The sequence below is a fragment of the Cibotium barometz genome, chromosome 14 (genome assembly GCF_041138505.1).
Source record: "Cibotium barometz isolate CiBa-2024 chromosome 14, ASM4113850v1, whole genome shotgun sequence".
Lineage (NCBI taxonomy): Eukaryota > Viridiplantae > Streptophyta > Polypodiopsida > Cyatheales > Cibotiaceae > Cibotium > Cibotium barometz.
The window spans coordinates 50,708,828-50,730,470 of record NC_141059.1 but is presented as its reverse complement, the minus strand read 5'-3'; the positions used below and the strand labels follow the sequence as shown (position 1 = coordinate 50,730,470).

The window sequence follows — 21,643 nt, the reverse complement described above, 5'->3', positions numbered from 1 at the left end:
GACGGAGCTTGAGGGGGGACACGCCGGCTTGAGTTCTCACCAGCAATCAACAATGAGGTGTATGGTCCCGTAGGGTTTTGCCCAACATGTAGAGGCTTGAAGGCCAAACTCTAGATCATCAGCAGTATAAAGGAAAAGAATAAGAGAGCCGGTTTGGCTTGTATGGAATTGATTCTTATATAAACTTTTTTTTTTATAAATCTTGTCTTTGGCATTATTGTACTGTGGAAAGAGGCTGTTTTAACGAACCTTGTGAAAAGGCCTTAATTAGGGATCATGTTTATTTATGTCAAACAGTGTGGTAGGATTAATTAGAAAACAAATTGACACGTGAGTAGGGTGGAAAGTGGGAGGATGGAATGCCCCTACGGCACCATCCTACGGACGGGTGGACCCAATTAGTCAGGTAGCTTTCCACTAGATTAAGTGAAAGCCCTACGCTAGATAAATAGGTTCTCAATAACTCTATTCTAGGAGACTAGGCCAGCGGGCTGTGCCTTGCATAGATGAGGAAAAAAGCATTGTCTCTAGGAATCAAGATTAGTAGTTGCCCAAATTATGATCAATTACCCTATGGGTAATTTGACTTTTAGAAGACCACACTCCCCCCGTAGGATAGGACTAGGTCTTACCTACAAATCGTATCCTTGAATCTTTACATGGTCAAGGTGTCGACGAGTAGGAAATTTTCTCCAAGCTAAGACTTAGTAGACTATCTTAAGTGTTTCCCCTATTTTGGAAGGGGGGAACCTTACAAGCCCAAAGCTTTACGAAAGCTTCGAACTTTTCACGAGGAAGAGCCTTCGTGAGGAATAAATATACCATGTTGTCATGTGTAGGCACATAGACCAAGTTGATCTCTGCTGCTGTAGAGAGTCTTTCCCTGACATAGTGGGGTAATGCATCTCAATATGCTTAGTGTAAGCATGAAACACTGGGTTCCTCCACAAACTGCTAATGCACTCTAGCTATCAGTGAAAATTGTAGTGCTACACGATTGTCCAACACCCAAATCAGCCACCATAAGATATTTGAGCCACACACTCTCAACTATAGCTGTAAAAGCTGCCTTGTACTCAGCTTCACAGCTGGAAGTGGCCACTGTAGGCTGCTTCTTGTGCTGAGCCATGATATACATGAATCACCAAGGTGAAAGCAAAACCTACTGGTGGACACTCGTGTGTCATAACATCTAGCCCAAACTGGAATCATTGAAAGCATACAGTTGTGACTCACCCCTCTTTGGATAAAATAATCCAAAATACTGAGTGCCTTGTAAATAGTGGAAAACCCACTTAACAGCCTACCAATGCTTCGTAAGTTGGGCTATGCATAAATCTGCTCAACTGCTGTGAAACCACATACTGTATATCTAGCCACGTGTTGCACACATAAAGAAGGAATCCAACAGCCTACTGATACAAACTAGCATTAAAAGAGTCTCTTGCATCTTGAAGACTAAGTCGAGTACCTATCTATATAGGTGTAGCCAGGCTTACAGTCTTCAAGATTAAACCTCTTCAATAGCCTTTGTATATATTTGGACTGCAGCATAACAATGCCATCATTGTGTTGCATAAATTGAATCCCCAAATAGTAATGCAAGGGCCCCAAATCTGACATTTCAAACGATGGTTGCAAATCAGCCTTAAAGACTGAAATCTTATCTATATTGGGTCTCGTGATGAGCAGCATGTTATCAACGTATAAAACGATGAACTAAAATGTGTCCTGACTCCTCTTCACATAGAGAGTACTCTCTGTTGAACTGTTGTAAAAATCATTCGCAACCAAGTATATATGAATCTTCTCATACCATGCTCTAGGAGCCTGCTTAAGGCCATAAAGAGCCTTTTTCAACTTGCATACTTTAGACTCTTCTCCTTTCACAGCAAAACCAGGAGGCTGCAATACATACACCTCCTCATGTAAATCACCATTCAAGAATGTAATCTTAATGTCCAACTGATGTACATTCCACCCATGATGTGCTGCCAAAGTAATGAGACACCTAATGGTAGTCATACGAGATGTGGGTGCAAAGGTCTCATCATAATCAATGCCCTTTTGGCTGGGCATACCCCTTTGCAAAAACAAGTTTTTTTGTGAAGAAGTAATGTGATTACTAGCACCACTGTTAAAGTACCAAGCATCCGATTCTGCCACTAACATGCATACATCATGAATAAAAGGGTCATGATTGCAATGTACAGACCATGCCCAATCATTTTGAGCAAAACTTGCAGATTCCTTCTTCTCTACACTTGGTGCAGATGCATAAGCCCCATAGCCATGCCCGATTCTTTCTTTTTCTACGTCTCTAGCCTTTTCTTGCACTCATTTATGTAGTGCCTTGGTTTCTTGCAATAGTGACTTACCCTTCTTTTTATGCTTATCACCTTCTTTCTCTGCATCCTTACTACCTGAGGATTCTGATTTTGGCTTATAGTCACCATGCGAAGAAGCTTTACCTCCTTTGCCTTTTTGACTGGCAACAAAAGCTTGATCACCAACTTGCATAACAGATCTGTTTTGCCTAGACTGCTCTTTTTGCAAGAGTACTGAAACTAGCTCATCAAATGTAGGGACATTTGGATTTCCCTTCATCATGAGTCTAAGGGTAGAGGCAAAACTCTGATAAGAATCCGGCAATGCATTGAGAACTGTGGGCACCAATGTACTATCAGGATATATCTCATCCACACTAGCAAGTTGCTCCTTAAAATCTTTGATCTTGATCAAGAAGCTGTCCATTGAGTCTCCCTCATTCATGTGCTCAGACTCCAACTGTTTACGCAGATATGCAACACGTGCTTCATGTGCTCAGACTCCAACTGTTTATGCAGATATGCAACACGTGCTTCATTGCCCACCTGGTATAATGCAACAAGTGCATCCCATGGCTGTTTTGAAGTCTTACATGACCGAATATGAGGAATAATGCGTTGCCTCACAGAAAGTGCAAGCAATGCATGTGCCTGTGCATCTCTTCCATCCCATCTTATTTAAGTAACAGTGGGAGGTACTGGTGGTGCATGTGGAGGAGCCACATCTATATCAAATTCTACTTTAGATGCACCTGCAGCACATGGTTGCACTAGTAGATGTGAAACATAATGAGTTTCACTACCACTGACCACATTCCAAAGGCTTTTAGCAACTAGTTCATGCCTCATCATATAGGACCACAATGGGTAGTTAGTCCCATCAAGTTTGTCCTCAGCACAAACAACATGTTGAATACATCACTACTGCCAACCATGACTGTCTACCAAATGGAAAATCTTTCAACACACTGCAAGAACTCAATATTCACTAAATGCAACCCCGGATGGCTGCTAACAACAACTGACTGAATCACCTGCAAAGTGTATGAAAAATAACACAGAGTAGAGAATAGAGTGTTACTCGCGAAAGTACGATGGTCGATGTTGTTGAAGACACTGTAGATGCTGCTACACACCAAATCTTTGCCGCCTGTTGCACAGCTCAAACACCCAAAATCGAGTAGAACCAATCCAAAATGACGCCTCTCCAGAGCATCTGCAAAAACCTTGCGGTGTCCAAAACCCACCCGAATTACACCGCAGACCCCAAAAACTCCGTATACTTCGTATACAACACACTATAATACATGGCTTCCTCTTCTAAGAGGGTATCTCAATCAAAGACAGAAAAACAAGGTCGTGAGAAGGGAGGTAGACTACTAGATCAAGTGTCAAGGAAGCTAGCTTTGATACCAATTGTTGGAATTAGGGTTAAGGTTGCAACAATGCACACACACAAGATAGAGAAGCTTGATAGCACAAAAACTCACTAGATTAGAATGAACAAATGTGTGCCAGATACAAAAGAAAAGTACATACCCCAAAATGAGTAGATAAGAGGGTATACATATGCACGGGGGAAAAACCTCTTAGTGAGGGAAAAAGTGCCCCAGCGATCCTAAGTGTGTTCACACACATGACTACCATATAATGCTACACTAGGGACCATCACATAGATGACCTAGGTGTAACACCATTTCATCCATCTTACCAATAATATTGATTATTAGGTGAAATATTATTATCAATATATTAGAACACCAGGGATAATACTGAATTCAATACTCCTAATGTTAGAACACCAAGGATAATGTTAGAACACCAACATATGTTGTATTTACTTTTTCAATGTTTTAAAGGCTAACAATATATGATGTTCTAGTATATCTTTTTCAGTTTATCTGAATTCAATACACCTAATGATTATGTTATATTTACTTTTTCAATGTTTCAAAGGCTCTTTGACATATTATTATCAATATGTTAGAACACTAGGGATAATACTAAATTCAATACCCCTAATGAATATCTAACATATGTTGTATTTACTTTTTCAATGTTTCAAAGGTTACATATTCAATAATATATGGTGTTCTAACATATGTTGTATTTACTTTTTCAATGTTTCAAAGGCTAACAATATATGATGTTCTAGTATATCTTTTTCAGTTTTTTTGAATTCAATATGCCTAATGATTATGCTATATTTACTTTTTCAATGTTTCAAAGGCTCTTTGACATTTTTCATGTTTTCATATAACACATCCTCAACCACCTTGTTGCACATTTTATACAATTATTTTAAATTTCCATATATTTTACTCCATATGCTTATTTTTAGTGTCATTAATAACACGTTTGGAGACTTGTTGATACCTACCTTCCCTTTACTGATATAATTTTATATTTGGTGTTAGAGGGTGGTAGGTATAGAGACTCTACCTCTAAAGTTGGTGCATGGAGTTTCCCTACTCAACACATTTGTCTTATTTCAAAACTTTTTCTAATAATTACATTCTCATGAGCAGAGCTGACACTTTATTCATTAAGCTTGTTTTAAACTTTTCCCTAAATATTATATTTATATTTTCTCATGAACGGTGTATCTCCAAATCTCACACTTTGCTCCCCTTCCTTTCCTTTTCCTCAAATTTATAAGTGGCTACTAGTGGGTTGTAATTTGTTTTCACTTCTACACACACACATGCACGCACGTGCACACACACGCACACATGTGCACTCACACACATACGCACATATGCACGCACATGTGTACACACACATAGAAAGAATATGATATTTAGAAAGAGATTGGGAGATTTAGAGAGATGTAGTTAAATAGTTTGTAAGAAAAATATGTATATTCTTATGTATGTATATATAAGAAAGTAATGATTACTAAATTTATGTATGTATATTCTTATGTATGTATATATAAGAAAGTAATGATTACTAAATTTATAATGTGAATTTTAAATACTTGATTATATAATTAAAATATGTGTGCATGTGTGTGTATGATATATTTCCTTAAATATTATATATTTTTTCTCATGAACTGTGTATCTCCAAATGTGATAGTTTTCTCCTCTTCCTTTCCTTTTTCTTAAATTTATAAGTGGCTACTAGTGGCTTGTAGTTTGTTCACTCCCCCTCCCCCCACACATCACACACACGTGTGCATACATACACCCACCCACCCACCCACACACACACACACACATAGAACAAGATAGGAGATTTAGAGAGATGTTAAATAGTTTGTAAGAAAAATATGTAAGTTATTATATATGCATACATGAGTTTAGAGAAAGTAATGATTAATATATTTATAATGTAATTTTTAAATACTTGATTATATAATTAGAGTAAGCACGCACATATATGTATATATGTGTTGTGTGTGTGCACGTGTGCGTGTGTGTAAGAGAGAGAGAGAGAGAGAGAGAGAGAGAGAGAGAGAGAATGGTGTGTGAATGTATCTATGTATCTATGTAGAGATAGAGAGGTATATATGTATACGTCTTTATATGTATCTATGCATGTATGTCTATGTATATATGTATGCATGCATGTGTGTATGTATGCCTAGAGAGATGGGGATATACTTTAAAAATTTGCTCAACATTGCTCTCTAAAAACTGCTCGCTTGAAAAATAGGTTGTCTCAAGATATAGGCTTCATCAAGGTTGACATTGATGAAAAGGCCTATGGTAGAGTGGGGTAAGTGGGATTTCATTACACAAGCCCTTCATGATGCATGCTTTGGCTCTATGTTTATTGGAATCCTGAGTTCACTATTGTATGGTGGCCAATCATGCACGTTCAAGTTGATGCAGACTTAAGTTGAAATGGTTCAATCTTATGAGGCTATTCTCATTCCCCCCTACTGTGTTGTTGTTGGAGCATCCCCAGGATGGTTGTTGTAAGAACATCTAGATTTGGGCAATATCGAAGGGATTAGGAAGATGGAGTTGTTTGTAAACCTTTTGTTTAGCTTCAGGGTCCAACACTAGTCATGCTAAATTCCTATACCATGATAGAGAAGGTAAAGGTGTCCCATTTTTGGAAGCACAAGTGTTGACTGATTCCCAAAGGTCACATCTTTTGTCTATTGGTATATTTGTACGAGATTTGAAGTCAATCCCAAATAGAGGTGGGGCTAGGCTCTTTCCAAATTTAGTGCCAAGGTTAATAAGTGGAGAGGCAAACAATTTAGCATAGTTGGGAGAAGGATGGTGAGTGATTAAGCATTATGTTTTAGGCTCACTGACCTATTTTCTCATGTCCCCTCACAATGTCGCATTGCTCTAGTGAATCTCTTGTGTCTTTTTCTGAGGAATTTTACGGAATGGTGGAGTTCTTAAGGTTTCATGGGTGCCTTGCACTCTTCCCAAGATAGAGGGGGGGTTAACTTACCATATTTGAAAGAGTGTTCCCTAAAATTAGCCTCAAAAAGGGTGCTAGATGCCCTTAAGAATAGGGATGCCATATATGATCTACACTTCTATAACTTGACCTACTTGAAACTTAAAGACTACCCCTCTTGTTCTGGTTTTGCTCCTATCTTTGTCTTGATGTCTCCCAAAGCCTTTAATTTAGTGGTGTGTCTTTGAGAAAAGACATCCTAACGTAGTAGCTTTGCATTTGTTTTAGTTCTTGGTGGTGTTTCCCCTCTCGCGTGGAAAGGGAGTTGCACCTTGCTATGTAAAGGGAGGCCAATGTATTTGGAAGTTTGTTGTTGTACCTTGCTATATAAAGGGAGGCCATTGAATTTAGTACTTGTTTTTAGTAATGTATTTGGAAGTTTGTTGGTCTTTGTTATTGTTGAGCTAAAGAAGATTGCTAAGCTTCAATCTTTTGGTGAACAAGCTTAGTCCTTGGGCTTAATTAATGAGCACTCATATGTTTCCTTTTGCTCCTATGCAGTGGAGAATCTACTGGAATCGCCAACTCCTTAGCCTTGAATAATTGGTTCAGCTTCTCCTCCCATCTCTAGCCTTGTAGAACCAGTTGAGCGTTTCAATTTCTTGGAAACTTTTTTAGATATGAGCTTCGTGAGACAATGCTCTTTGCTTGGTCATGTGGGATTTGCTACACACATACCTTTAATTGGACTATTTACTGGCCACCACTAAGATGGGTAATTTGATGGGTGATAACAATTGATCTATGGGATGGATAGATCTTAGTGGTAATTTGATGGGTTATAACATATTGATCTATGGGATGGGTGGATAGATACCTGTGTTTATTTTTTGATTATCTTTTGTAGATGGCTGATGTATCCTTGAGCCCAAGGAATTGGAAGGACTTTGCAATTGAACATTTTGCTTTTGTAGATGGCTGATGTATCCATCCTTGAGGCCAAGGAATGGGAAGGACTTTGTAATTGAACATTTTGGTTCTTGAAAAATTTTATATGGTGCGAGAGCCCCTAAAATGTGTGTGTGTGAGAGAGAGAGAGAGAGAGAGAGAGAGAGAGAGAGAGAGAGAGAGAGAGAGAGAGACCTAGATGCTGTTTTGTTTACTCTAAGGGAGACGAGCCCTTACCCTACATTTACTAAGCCCTCAAAGTTAGCAACGAAGTGTAGACGGCTAAGTCTTGGAGAGTCCATACCATTTGATGTGGATGCTTTGTTGGGGCTCAAGGAAAGGAACCAAGGCATTATGGCTGAGTCCTCCAGAGTTCAGACCATTTGATGTGGATGGTTTATTGGGCCTCAAGGAAGGCAGAGTCGAGACCATTTGATGTGGTGGGCCTCAAGGAAAAGAATTTAAGCCATTTTGGCTAAATATGGGTCCCCAATAAATGCATTTATTGTATCTTTATTGCAATTGGAATCTCTCATTTCTCAAGTATGCTATGGACAAAGCAAAATAAAAAATCTGCACAATTACAACTTAGAAAGTTCATGGCAAAGTTGCATTGGGAAAGCAGAAAAGAGTGATAAAGAATAATTGATTTAAAAAAAGGCGGCTTTTGGTGTTTAACATGTGGGAAAAACAGGAAAGAGTGAGTGAGAGTAATAATTGATAATTGACAAAAAAAGAGGAGACAGGAGGTTGTTTGGGGTCTCTGGCGGGGAGTGCCTGTGTGCCTTTTGGAAGCGTCAACAGGTCATATTGTCTGGTGAACCTGTGTGTGGTGGAGCTTCTTCTGTGCACAGGAAAACGCTGAGCTTTTAAAACAGAAGACAAACCATGCGTGTAAGCGCCCAAAATATTCCGCACCTCTTTGTCTGTGTGCGTATTTTTGTTCAGGTTTGAAAGGCAGGAGGAAGAAGGCACAGCAGCCCTTCACCTGAGGGTTTGCTGATGAGCTCACTATCTAGGTTTTCTTGATGCAAGGGTTTCCTGACACAAGATTTTACACAGGTTATGGTTTCCGATGCAAGGTTTTTCACACTTTACAATTTCCTACTGCAAATGCAGCTTTTTGAAGCAATCAAAATCCGGTTTCCTGAGTGAAAAACAAGTGATCACTTTTTGACGTGCATGAGTTTCTGATGCAGTTACGACTTAGGGTTCTCTGCATTACATATAGGATTTTCTGATGCAGACACAGAGGTCTTGAGAGTGTACACCGACATGATGGCCCATTTGTCAAGCGAAGAGGTAGCCAAGTACTCACATAGCCCTGTTCATCATGCCGTTGCACGCAAAGATTATGTGGCCTTGCGAAGGATCATTTCTGCACTGCCCCGTCTGGCGAAAGCAGGTGAGATCCGGACTGAAACTGATGCCATTGCAGAGGAGCTTCGGGCGGAGGCGCTGTCTGCTGTTTTAGATAGAAGGGACGTGCCAGGAAGGGAGACCCCTCTGCACTTGGCTGTCAGAATAGGAGATGCTACTGCTGCAGAAATTCTGATGGCATCTGGAATTGACTGGAGTTTGCAGAATGAGCAGGGATGGAGTGCCTTGCAAGAGGCTATCTGCGCCCATGAAGAAGCCATTGCCATGGTTATCATGAGGTACTATCAACCCCTGGCTTGGGCGAAGTGGTGCAGGAGGTTGCCAAGAGTCATCGCCACCATGCACAAAATGAGAGACTTCTACATGGAACTCACGTTCCACTTTGAGAGCTCTGTCATACCCTTCATTGGAAGGATTGCCCCCTCCGACACATATCGCATCTGGAAGCGTGGGTCCAACCTCCGAGCCGACATGACCCTGGCAGGATTTGATGGGTTCCGAATACAAAGGTCAGATCAGAGCTTTCTATTTCTTGGGGAAGGTAGTGATGATGGGAAGCTGTCCCCAGGCTCACTTTGCATGCTGAATCACAAGGACAAAGAAATCATGAATGCACTGGAAGGGGCTGGCACTCAACCAACAGAAGCCGAGATTGCACAGGAAGTTGCAGCCATGTCTCAAACAAACATGTACCGACCTGGGATAGATGTCACCCAAGCAGAGCTTTTTCCTCAGTTGACATGGAGACGCCAGGAGAGGACAGAGATGGTTGGACAGTGGAAGGCCAAGTTATATGACATGCACCATGTGACGGTCAGTGTCAAGTCAAGAAGAGTTCCGGGTGCAATGACCGATGAAGAGCTCTTTGGGGCATCAGAGGTTGATAGGGAAGACGGGGATCTAGAAGATCTTACAGAGCTCCTTACTGAAGATGAAAAGAAACAGCTAGAAACAGCTCTGAAAATGGAGGGCGTGGATGTAGATGAAGACAGTTATGGGGATGGAAGGGGGATCTCCAACACTTCTCTGCACTCACGTGGTGTTGATGGTTTCAAGGAGGATGAGTCTCGTTTGAGTTCTCTATCTGGGCTGGACCAGAACTGTGCTCAGAAGGATGACAAAAAAGGATGGTTCGGTTGGAGTAGGCGGAGCTTCAAACAGGATGGGTCAAAGAAGATGGCACCTCCTAGGAGTTCTCTGTGCATTGATGAGAAAGTGAGCGATCTCTTAGGAGACAATTCACCTGGTGGGGATCATCTACCAAAAGGTTCCAAATACCAAGGGAGTCGCAGGTCTGTTGACAGGCGGTTTTCTGATTGTAGGCCAGATGAGAGCTACACGTACAGAAAAGACAGAGATACGAGAAAGGTTACAACTAGGGAACAACAAGCAAGGAAGCGGAGGGTCATACCAAGCTGCGATGGAAATGGAGAAAACGAGTACAAGAAGGGTCTTCGACCTGTGCTTTGGCTGACACCCACCTTCCCTTTGAAAACTGAGGAGCTGCTGCCCTTACTAGATATTCTTGCAAACAAAGTAAAAGCCGTTCGTCGACTAAGGGAGCTACTCACCACAAAGCTGCCAATAGGAACATTTCCTGTGAAGGTATTTAGGTTTAAAATGCCTTTGTTTGATAGTTATACTTTAAATTTACATCCTTTGACTTGGTCATTATTGAGCTAACCATTGGGGAAGAATTGGGAGGACCTCATTCTTTAGTTTGATCAGGGGTTACTTTTTCTTTGGGGTTTAAATTAGTCATTGGACCGTATTGTATAGAGATGGACCTACACCACTCATAGTGGGAACTTGACACCCTTGAGTTAGTTGGGTTGAAGGCCCGGAGCACAACTTGGTGCATGAGGAAGGACATGAAGTAATTTGCTGAGTCAACTAGAAATTGGGCATACTTTGTGCTTTAGATCTAGGCAGAGATCTGGTGAGCGAGCATGTGTGGCCACCTTTGGGTAGGGCTTAAGGATGGCACAGCTAGGACACAGTTTTTTTTGTAAGAGGGGGATGGAGTACAAGGCCGGCACCAGGGCGAGGCTCAAGGCCATTAATAACGGCAAGCTGGTGTTATTAGTAGGCATTGGATCATTTCTTGTTGAAAGAGGCAGCCGCGGCTTTGGTGGCACCATGGAACTTATAGACCCACATCCTCCTAGGAGGACCTGAGCACCTGATGGGTGATCTGGAGTGCATGCAGCAGTGCAGGTGCAAGGCTGACTTTTTTTGCACTTGGAGCCCGGTTTCCTTCCCCTCTTCAGGGGACTCTAGATCACGTCACACGTGGCATTATTGGGCTCTAGCCTCGCCCTTCCCTTCACACCTCCCCCCCTCTCCTTTTTTCAATTCTTAGTACTGGTCCCTCCTCCGAGGGTTGTTATCCGTGCATCAGCAGATGTTTTCTCTTTTCTACTAATTGAAGGATCTTTTAAAAGGAAAAAAAAAGGTACACGACAAGCATGACATTGTTGCATATGCTCGCTCATGTCACTCGACATGGTGCTGAAGGTTTAAAGTGTGTGGCTTCGGTGATTCAACATGTCAAACAGTGAATTATTGGCTGGAGTGGGCCTTGAGCTTGCATGTCACATTATTGAGTGCTTTGGGAGGGATTGATGCTATGTTTTGAGTACCCAGAGGCATGTTTACAAAGTAGCTAGGCACTAGGTCTGCATGGTTTGAGAGCTTTTAGGCAGTAGAATTTGTTTATAAAAACATGGAGTTGGTGAGCTGCATCTTGCTTTCTAGATTTTAAGTTAGTGACATAAGCCATGGGTGGCTCAAGAAGACGTAGGTCACAAACACCCATAAAATTCTCCTGTTAGGCCTCAAACAAGTTCGAACACATGTCAGTTTCCTATACGTCCTCGGTCCTGTGGACATTCACAAACATTGAAATCTAGGCAATGTACACATTGGAAAAGAAGTTCACGTGTGCATGTCATTCCCAAGCAAACATGCGTAATGTAAATGCATTGTAGACTGGTTAATCTTTGATCTTCCAGCAAGCTTGTACCCCAACAAGCTTTGAAGCAAGGGCTCAAGTTGGTGACAAGATGTCACGTGCACACTCTCGTGAGTGTGATGTGGACATGCTTCTGTCACCATTTTGGGTTTCTCCAGAATTCATGTGTGGAAGGGCTTTAGATGACCAAAAGATCAAGAATGTACAAGCTTTAGGAATGGGGATTGTCCAGTATAGAGGACCAAGTGTTCGTAGCATGGTCCAGGCACTCGAGATGGTTCCTTGGACACAAAAATGGACTTTGGAGCTCAAGTGTTAAGTGGAAAGTATGTATATGGCGAACTCTTGAGGATTTGGGAGAGATTGAGCAATGAAACAAGTTTCTACATGGCGCTTACATGTATTTATCATGTGGTGGAACACAAAGAGTTCATCTCCTAAATTTTAGGAAAAGTTGCTATTTTTGGCTATCTCCGATGGATTTCTATTTGCGTGATTACCTCCGGAATTCGAGAGAGATCGAGTATTGCCAAAGCAACATTGTGAAATTAGCTATCAGCTGGGATATTTTTAGAGCTGGAGATTGTGGAATTTTGGGCCTTTGGATTTGGGACATGTGGTAGATAAGAGGATAAAAGTGAGACAAGTGTCTTCACACTTGTCAATTCAGCTCTACACATGGCATTGTAGCATTTTCTTGCTTATTTGAATATGAGAGAGTTATCACTTGGGCGAGTTTGAGCTTCAAGTAGGTTTTTGGAGGCTAAAAACTTTGATTTTTCTCCATTTCTAAGCTCACCATAACCATATCCAGCTTGAGGAAGATGATTTTCACTACTCTACACCATCTTGCGACCCTGGATGGCTGTTTTTCAGCAAAACCTATAGCTTGCTGAAATTTCTGGTTTATGTGATATACAGGCTATTTTTTAGGTTTTGGCGCTCATGGATGCAACATACATGCTGTTATACTAGTTTATGTGCTCATGGATGAGCCACATGGGTTGGTTTACAGGTTTTAGCGCTCATGGATGTGACATACAGGCTGTTATACAGGTTTATGAGCTTATGAATGAGCACATGGGCTGGTTTACAAGTTAATGAGTTCATGGATGAGCCACATGGGCTGGTTTATAGGTTTATGTGCTCGTGTGGAAGAGCCATATAGGCTGTCATACAAGTTTACGTGTGTATGGAAGAGCACGTGGGTTGTTATACATGTTTGTGCGCCTATGGAAGGACATGTTGGATGAAGGACATGTTTATGATTATATATGGATAATCCGGCATCTCCCATGGGGAGAGTAAGATCCTCAAAGCTTGTGCATGTTATATTTCTACTTGGATAATGAAATACTCCAAGGGGGGGGGGTCGGCCCATTCTGTCCTCTATGCGGTGTTATATGTGCAACTTTTATTTTCAGCTTTGTGGATTGTTTAATGGCTGTGATTAAATGCCGAAATGTTTAATTATGCTCATGGTCAAGTGATGCACGTCCACTCTCGCACTTCCCGGGCAAGTTACATTGGTATCAGAGCATAAGGCTCTCTCATTCTTATGGAGAACAATCTTATTAAGGTGCATACTAAGGCCATTGGTAGGATTATACATAGCAGTACTAGGCATAATTGGAAGTGAACATTATGGTTTCTTTAATCTGCGAGGAGGCGTCTATCTTCTATCTTTGTATTATGGAAGGTGTTTCTCAAGCTCAAAGCAAGCTATAATGGAGTTCTATTTGTCTCATGGCTTCATGATGTTTTCGGCAAAGAAGAAGAGCTAAGTATTCTTTGAGATTACAAAGCTATTACTTTTTGATTCTTCATGGTTTATGTGTTTTGAACACCTAACCCTTGTGTGTAAATGCAAGGAGAAATGTTGTATGTTTTTCTTGAATGTGTTTCAAGAAAAATGCTTTTCATGGTTAAGAAGCCTAGAATCTAGAGGTCATCTCTATTGTGAGCACGATGCTCGAGGACTACAATATATGACATGGTTATATATATATATATATATATATATATATATATATATGGTCATCTTTTGCATTCTTCAGTTTGATGGCTTTATGGACTTATGGCTTCCTTTATTGAGATGGATTATACTTTTGGCTCCCTTTATTTGGGATGCATTGGACTTATGAAACTCATGGTTATCTCATGGATTGAGGATTTCTATTGGCGGTCGAAATGCCTGTAAAACTATTGGTGGCCGAAATGCCTATAAACTATGTGTAGCAGAAATGTTTATGGAGCACCAGGATATCTATGCCTTTGAGTGATTCTTATTTTATGTTACACACTTGAGCCCACCTCTCCGAGTCTCCTCCAAGGTGTGTGGTTAGAGTACCAATACGGAGTGCAAGTTGTAGAGTGGATATGACGCCTGGTTGGCAGGGGACTTATATCTACGCCAAGGGTCATGTGGACTCCCACCTTACTATGTCTATGCCAAGTGTCAGTAGACTAGAATCTGGTATGCTGGGGACTTGACGTTTGTTTTCTCAGATCCAGTGGACGTTCTGCATCCGCGTGCATGGTCAATCGGTCTTTTATTTCCTGGTCTAGTCTTTGCATGTGTAAGCATGGAAGCCAATGGAGAGTAGCATGTGTTTGATGTGACACTGGGAATTGGGGAACGAGTAACTGCTCCTTGGAGTATGGATAGAGAGACATCATTATGATATTTGTACTTATGAGATTGTTTTGTCTCGCCTATTTATTTTGGGATATGATTATAGTATCTTGACTTATGGGACTGTTTTGTCTCGTCCATTTATTTGGGACATGGATTCTTTCAGTCATATTGGATTTTTGAGACTATATGGTCTCGCCCACTTGATGGGACGTGATTATGTCTTGATATATGTTTTGAAGCTTTAATGTTGAGGACAACTTTTAAGAAGCTGGGAGGAATGTCACCATTTTGGGCATCTCTAGAATTCATGTGTGTGGAAGGGCTTTGGATGCCCAAAAGATCAAGAATGTATAGATCTTGCATTTAAGAAATACCTCTCTAAGACAATCCAAATACTCTTTCTAAAGAGATGTCACAACTAGGTCATCTGTGAAAATCTCAAAGAGTTCTCTGAGATATTCTTTAATTGCTACAGATATTCTTTAATTGCTACAGACATCAGCCTTTGGAGGGTTGCGGTTGCTTAAGCCAGAAGGCATAACCTTGTATGCAAAGGTGTACTTGTTGGGATCACCTGTAAATTAGGGCTAGTAGCATACTGTAGACACACACAGTAGCAGTCGTGAGCAAACTTGAGAGGCATACAACTCAAGATGGATATATCAGATTAAATGTACATCACACCAAGTACAAGGATTAGTACTCCAAATCATAAGTGGCTAAGAGGGTGTTCCTATACACAGGGGGGGAAAATCTTTAAAGAGGGAAAAAGTGTCCCAACTGGTCCTAGAGTGTTCACACATCACTGTCCATGACATAGATGTCTACAAATCCCCTTGGAGTGATGATGTGAACATGCACAAGGGTATGATTGATCATTTTCCAAAAACTACAAACCCCTTGGAGTGATGATGTGAACATGTACAAGGGTATGACTGATCATTCCCCAAAAGGCAATAAGCCCAAAGCTTTGCGAAAAACTTCAAACTTTTCACGAGGAAGAGCCTTCGTGAACTAATCTGTCACATAGTCATGTGTACACTGTAGACACACAGACCAATGATCTCTCCTACATAGAGCCTCCTTGACATAATGATAATGCACCTTGATGTGCATAGTGCGAGTATGAAACATTGGGTTTCTCGCAACTACCAATGCGCTCTGATTGTTAGAGTGGAGGATGGTTGTCCAACACTCAAATCAACCAAAAGGTGTATAAGCCACAAACACTCGGCTTCGCTGTAAAAGCTACCCTATACTTAGCTTCACAGCTCGAAATGGCCACTGTTGGTTGCATCTTGTTGAGCCATGATATATGAAACTTGGTTGAACACAATGCTAATCAATACACTTAAATACACTAAGATTTGATGGACACTTGCTCAAATACAAGAAGTAATTTGCTGAATTGACAAGAGATACACAATGAGCCGGAACGGCCGACCCCTCCCTCAAATAAAGTATATTGATCTTGGGAGAATCAAGTACATAGTGTCATGGGCATTTCTGACGAGATTTCCATACCAATGCATATGAATATAGTATTGCAAACAAGTGGTTGTCGATGTAGACTTGCAACCCACACTACCCTCTCAAGTGCCCGTGTTCCCTACCATCTGCTCTCTATTGTTCCACCAACACATGGTAGCAACAATCTGCAAGAGAGCACGTAGGACAAGAGAACACTACACAGGGTATGTGATCTTGTAATCCGATTCCTCCCTCTTGCTACTTGCTTCCATATTTAAGCATTAAAGCTTACCAATTGCAAGTAGACTCGATGATAGCGGAAGTCTTTGCAATGGAAGTCCTTGGAGTGAAGAGATCTTCGATTTGTAGCATTTCTTTGCGACAAAAGTCTTCAAGAGGATGAAGGGAACCTTGGGAAAGCTTCCCCTATGGTTCAACTTGAGAAAGGAGGGCTGAAATTAGGGTTTTCAGCAAAAAGATCAGAAATTACAGCAATAAAGAGAGCTGTTTTGCTGAATTTCAGTCATTGGGAGTGTGTAGGAGAGTGATTAGCATCTGGAATCACTCTTGGAAGCTTGAGAAACACCTTAGTAAGCTTGGAAATGGAGTTGGGAAGGAGAAAGTGCAGAAAATGCAGCCCAACAGCCCTCATGAAGGAGGCGCCAATCTCTAGAGAGAGGAGTGAGGTGGTGAGTTGTCCGGTGTAGGTGGCAGGCAGGTGCTTTGTGGAGCAAGCTAGAGTGGACACATGACTGGTTACTCCCTTTGTACAAAGGGGATAAGGTCTGGGCGGTGGACATTGGGTTATGTCCACCTCGGGACATCAGTGTGTGTAAACACCGGGCTGGTCATAATTTATAAGTGAGTTTTGGTCGCCCAAAACTTAATGAAGTGTGTACACACTCACTTATAAATTAGTGCTAACTCCTAAGGCTAGGTTTATAACCAATACTTACCACCTGTCACATGTCACATAACCATGTCAGCAGATAGTTTCACACGCACGGTTCGCGGGCGGGCGTCCCCTTACCCGGAACTACACATTGGTCAACCAAGCATGAAAACAGCATGCAATTTCAATTGTAAGCAAGCACATAAAGATGCTATGCAATGCAGCATTGGTATGGATAATCCTCGTTCATGAGACTATACCAAAATAGACGTGCTCCAGGTAAGTACACTAGGTACCAGACCCAATGGAACACCAATCCACCAAGCATTTTCGGGCATGTATACGGAGACACAAGTCCCAACGGAAAGCCAAGTCCACAATATCACATGAGTGGCATCAATCCCCGGCATATACAATTGCCATGGACACCAGTCCAATGTACATACATGATAAGAAAGCACGGGTGGACCAATTGGGTGGCCAAATGGTGACAATATACATGAATCACCAAGGTGAAAGAAAAAGCCGCTAGTGGACAGATAGAACAATCCAAGGTGCTAAGTGCCTTGCAAATAGTGGAATACCCGCTTGACAACCTGCCAATGCTTGGTACTTGGGCTATGCATGAATCTACTCATAGCTGTGAGATCCCATATTGAATGTTTGGTTGCGTGTTGCATAAGTAGATCAAGCATCCAATTGCCTGTTGATATAGTGTCTGATCAAAAGGCTCACCGGAACCCTGAATGCTAAGCCTAGCACTTGTCTCAACTGGTGTAGGCACATGCTTACAATCATCAAGAGACTAAACCTTTTGAGTAGTCTATGTATATACTTTGATTGCATCAATGCAATCCCATCATCATGCTGTGAGAACTGAATGCCCAAATATTAATGCAACTGGTCCAAATCTGACATATCAAAAGAAGCGTGTAATTCAGCCTTAAAGGCACACATAATAGCTTCCATCCAAAATTTGTGAGCCAAATTTTGGCCCTTAACCATGCATTGTGTCATCTCCATGAAAGACCTATTCCAATAGATGGTGTCCTCATCGGACCATATACATCACTATGTACAAGCTGTAATTTCTAGACAGTCATCACTGTACCATCTTTGGGGAATGGATTCCAATGCATTATCGCCCAATATGCAACCCTCGCGTACATGTTTGACGGGTGCTGCAAGTGGAGGCAAAGAGGAAACCATATCATGCCTTTGAAGGCGAAGCAGACTACCAAAATTCAAAGGACCAACCGAGTACGCCATAGTTCAGCATTTGTCATGCTAGATGTGGTAGCATTTGCAAGTGGTATGATGCTCCTCTTCATTGAGAGAGCAATGAGGGCATGTGCCTGTGCATCTCTAGAATCCGGTTGTCTCTGATTTGCAGCAAGAGGTGCGGGTGCTTGTATGACTGAAGCGATTGTAACACTTCCTATTGAAGTAGCAGGAGCGGGTTGCTGCACTACAGACATTGGACATTCTTCATCTCTTGTAACTAATGCCCAAAGCCCTTTGCTTACGAGTAGATGCCTCATCATAGGTAGTCCACAATCCCGTCGATGCCTCATACAAGCTGCGAGTGTACTCTTTATATCCAACAACCCCCAAAATACTGCAAGTGTTGCAATGAGTAGCACTACAGGTAGCTTTTGAAAACCTGCAAATGGATTGAAAGGGGTAGGGATAGAGGAGTACTTGGTGAAATTTTCCTGAGCTTGGTTGGGGTATTACGATGCCGGTACCACCGATGAGAAGCTAGAAGACTCCCGTACGCACCCCTATGCTCAGTTCAGCTATGTCTTGGGACAGGCTTTGTAGAGGTCTTTTGGAGGCCCAAACGAACTCGAGAAGAGGTGAGGAATCCAATTGTGCAAAAATTTCTGTTAAAAATCTAGCTTTGTGGCAGCGGGCAGAGGGTGGTGGAAGGGTGGCTGAGCCACCAATTTATGGGAGGAGCTAGCAGCATAGTCACATGAAACGTGGAACGAGAACAAGAACGAAGCCCGCCTTCTGAACGGGGAACGGGGACATTTGTACTCGGAACGGGAATGGGAATGACACGTCATCATGAGATAGAATTTAGATAGAAATGAGACATTAATTATGTTGCGAACAAGTTATAAGATAGACAAATAGAGTAAAGAATGCAATAAATTCACAGCGTACAAACTGGGAAAAACTTCAAAGAGAACAATTTTCAAAAGGAGCAGCAGCTAGCCATGTTCATAGATTTCTCATGAAGAAAACAAGGGTACAATAGAGGGCTTGGATAAGTAAGGAAATGAATACAAACTTCAAAGAGCTATTAAGGCACTCCAAAAAGGAGAATGTCAAATAGAGCTTAGAATATCGTCCAAACTCTCATTCATCTGCATCGTGAGCTGGTGAAGCTGGAAGCTCATCGGTCTCCAGCATGAGAAAATTGTAGGCGAAGCGGGTTTCAGAAATTTTAAGCAGGTCCTTGTTTGGAGACCTTCTCCTGAACTTGGATAGAATGAGTTGGTGCCGCATAATGAAGCTAACAATCTCTTTACCTGTGCTATGCACGGAGCACCCAAGGAAGGGCATCAATGTCCTTCAAGAGATTATTCAATTCAAGAGATTATTCAATCCATGTGCAATGTGTCAAAAACTTTTCGCCTGCTGCTCGATTTGAGTACTCTCCATTGCCGATGACTTGGATGATGTCTGTAGCACCAACTTGCACGATTGCTTTTGCCCACTCCTCCACAATGACGTTTGAAGATTTTCTTGTTGAAGAGGCATCATGGGAAGACAAAAAGAATGCATTGCCCCGAGAGTAGGCCATAATGCCATGGATGGAACGAGAACGGCTATTGCTCCATCCATCACTGATGATAGAGACACCATTCTTTTGCTAACCTTCTTTGACATTTTACATGGCAAGATCAATGGCGAACCATTTCCTAGAAGTAGGGAGACTTTGCTCTTTTGGTACCCTTGGGAGGCATTATGAGAAAGAGCTCAAAGAGAATGGAAATTTGATAGAGAGAGAGAGAGAGGTTATAGTGGAGAGAGAGAGAGAGAGAGAAAGAAAGATTTTATTAACGTCTTCCAAAAGACCGAACTCGGCCTATGAGACAAATCGGTGTACCTGTATGGGGTATCCTCTGTCATCCCAACAAAATGAAAAAGTACTGAACTAAAAAGCTGAATCTAGGTGTGCAATAGGTACAATGAGTGGTGAAGGGGATGGAGCTCTACTACTAGGAGAATGCAAAGCTATATGCATGGAGTATACAATCATGATATGCAACCTAGCTAGCTCCATCCTGTACCATACTGGTGGTATAAAATGGTATACATCAATGAAGGGGGTGTCCACAACTCCTTGAAGAACATGCCTGGGTGTGCTCTGAAGTGAGCCAGTCGCTTCGCACCCTCTCTGTGAAACTGAGCTCTGATCTCTGTCATCTCTCTCTGGTATAGGTGTGGTGTTCGAAAGCCAGGTGTCCTCTGTCTCCTGCGGGCTCTGAGTGTCTCTGCTCTCTCGAGAGTAATTCCTTGCCGTGTAGGGGCTGGGAGTGGGATGGATCTCTGAAAAAATGTAGTAATCTGTGTTTGTCGTCCCCCCTTTGGAGCTGTCTGAGCCTGTAATGATGTCTCTCTGTGGCGCTGTATGTCTAGAATGAATCTCCCTAGTATGTGCTGGTGTGCTACCTCAAAGATCTGGTGTAGGGAATGTGGCTCTCTGAATAAAATGGGATATCTCTCTCTGATGGCTGTATATGCTCTGCATCTGCATACATAATGCTCCTCACTCTCCACCTCCTCTGCACAATTTGCATACCCTCTCCTCTCGGGGGATCTGTGCTGCTCTGCCAGTCTCAATCTCCAATCGGTGTGATGAAACTCTAAGCTGACCAATAGCCACTCGGGAGCCGTGTGGTAAAAAGCCCTCCATGTATCTAGGTCTCGCTATAAATCCATCATCGGTGATACTCATGAAGTGATCTCTGTAGTATAGCATCTTCGGTGGAAGAGGCTGTGTAGGCGATATCCATGTCTCTCGTGTATAGAGCTGCCATAGATCCTGTCTCAATACTCTATTCCTCTCACTATGAGAGAGACGGATATGTGGTGCATCCCTGTCATACTGGAATGGTGGTAGATGATCCATGTCTAGGCCATGCTGTGAGAACCAATGTGTGACCTGTGCATATCATGATCCTCTGTCTCCTGCCTTAGCCAACTGTCTAGATGCCTCAAAAGCTCTGTATGACAATCTGTCCTGTGGCATCTTTCTGAATCTGTCTAGCAGGCATATAGTCTGGAATATGGCCTCTACCATCATAGGGGGTGCAACAAACTCTGCTCGGATAATGTCATGAGGTACTGACGGTTTGCTACGTATCATGCGTGCCATCATGAGGGCCTGTGGTCTCTCTATCTGTGTCCACCAATGGGTAGCAAGGCCTGGCGCCCATACTGCTGCTCCATACATCAATGCCGGTGTGATTAATGTGTCAAATAGCCACCCCTTCGTCTGAGGCTCCTGAAAATGCGCCTGGTGGCACTGTCTCTCTAGCATAGCTAATGCTGCATATCCCCGTGTCAATCTAGCTCTGGCTGCTGAACCCATGGTGAAGCGTGGGGCTGCTGCAGAGAAGGTAACCCCT

General features: G+C 42.1%; 1 protein-coding gene across 1 annotated transcript in view; it reads left to right on the top strand.

Moving 5' to 3' along the window:
• Window positions 1–8,341: 8,341 nt before the first annotated feature.
• LOC147632149 (uncharacterized) overlaps window positions 8,342–21,643 on the top strand; it is a 39,617-nt gene continuing 26,315 nt past the window's right edge. The window contains exon 1 of the mRNA XM_086808782.1: window positions 8,342–10,628. Within this exon, the coding sequence (XP_086664908.1) occupies window positions 8,919–10,628 (1,710 nt within the window). The 5' untranslated portion in view covers window positions 8,342–8,918. The remainder of the gene's footprint in view (window positions 10,629–21,643) is intronic.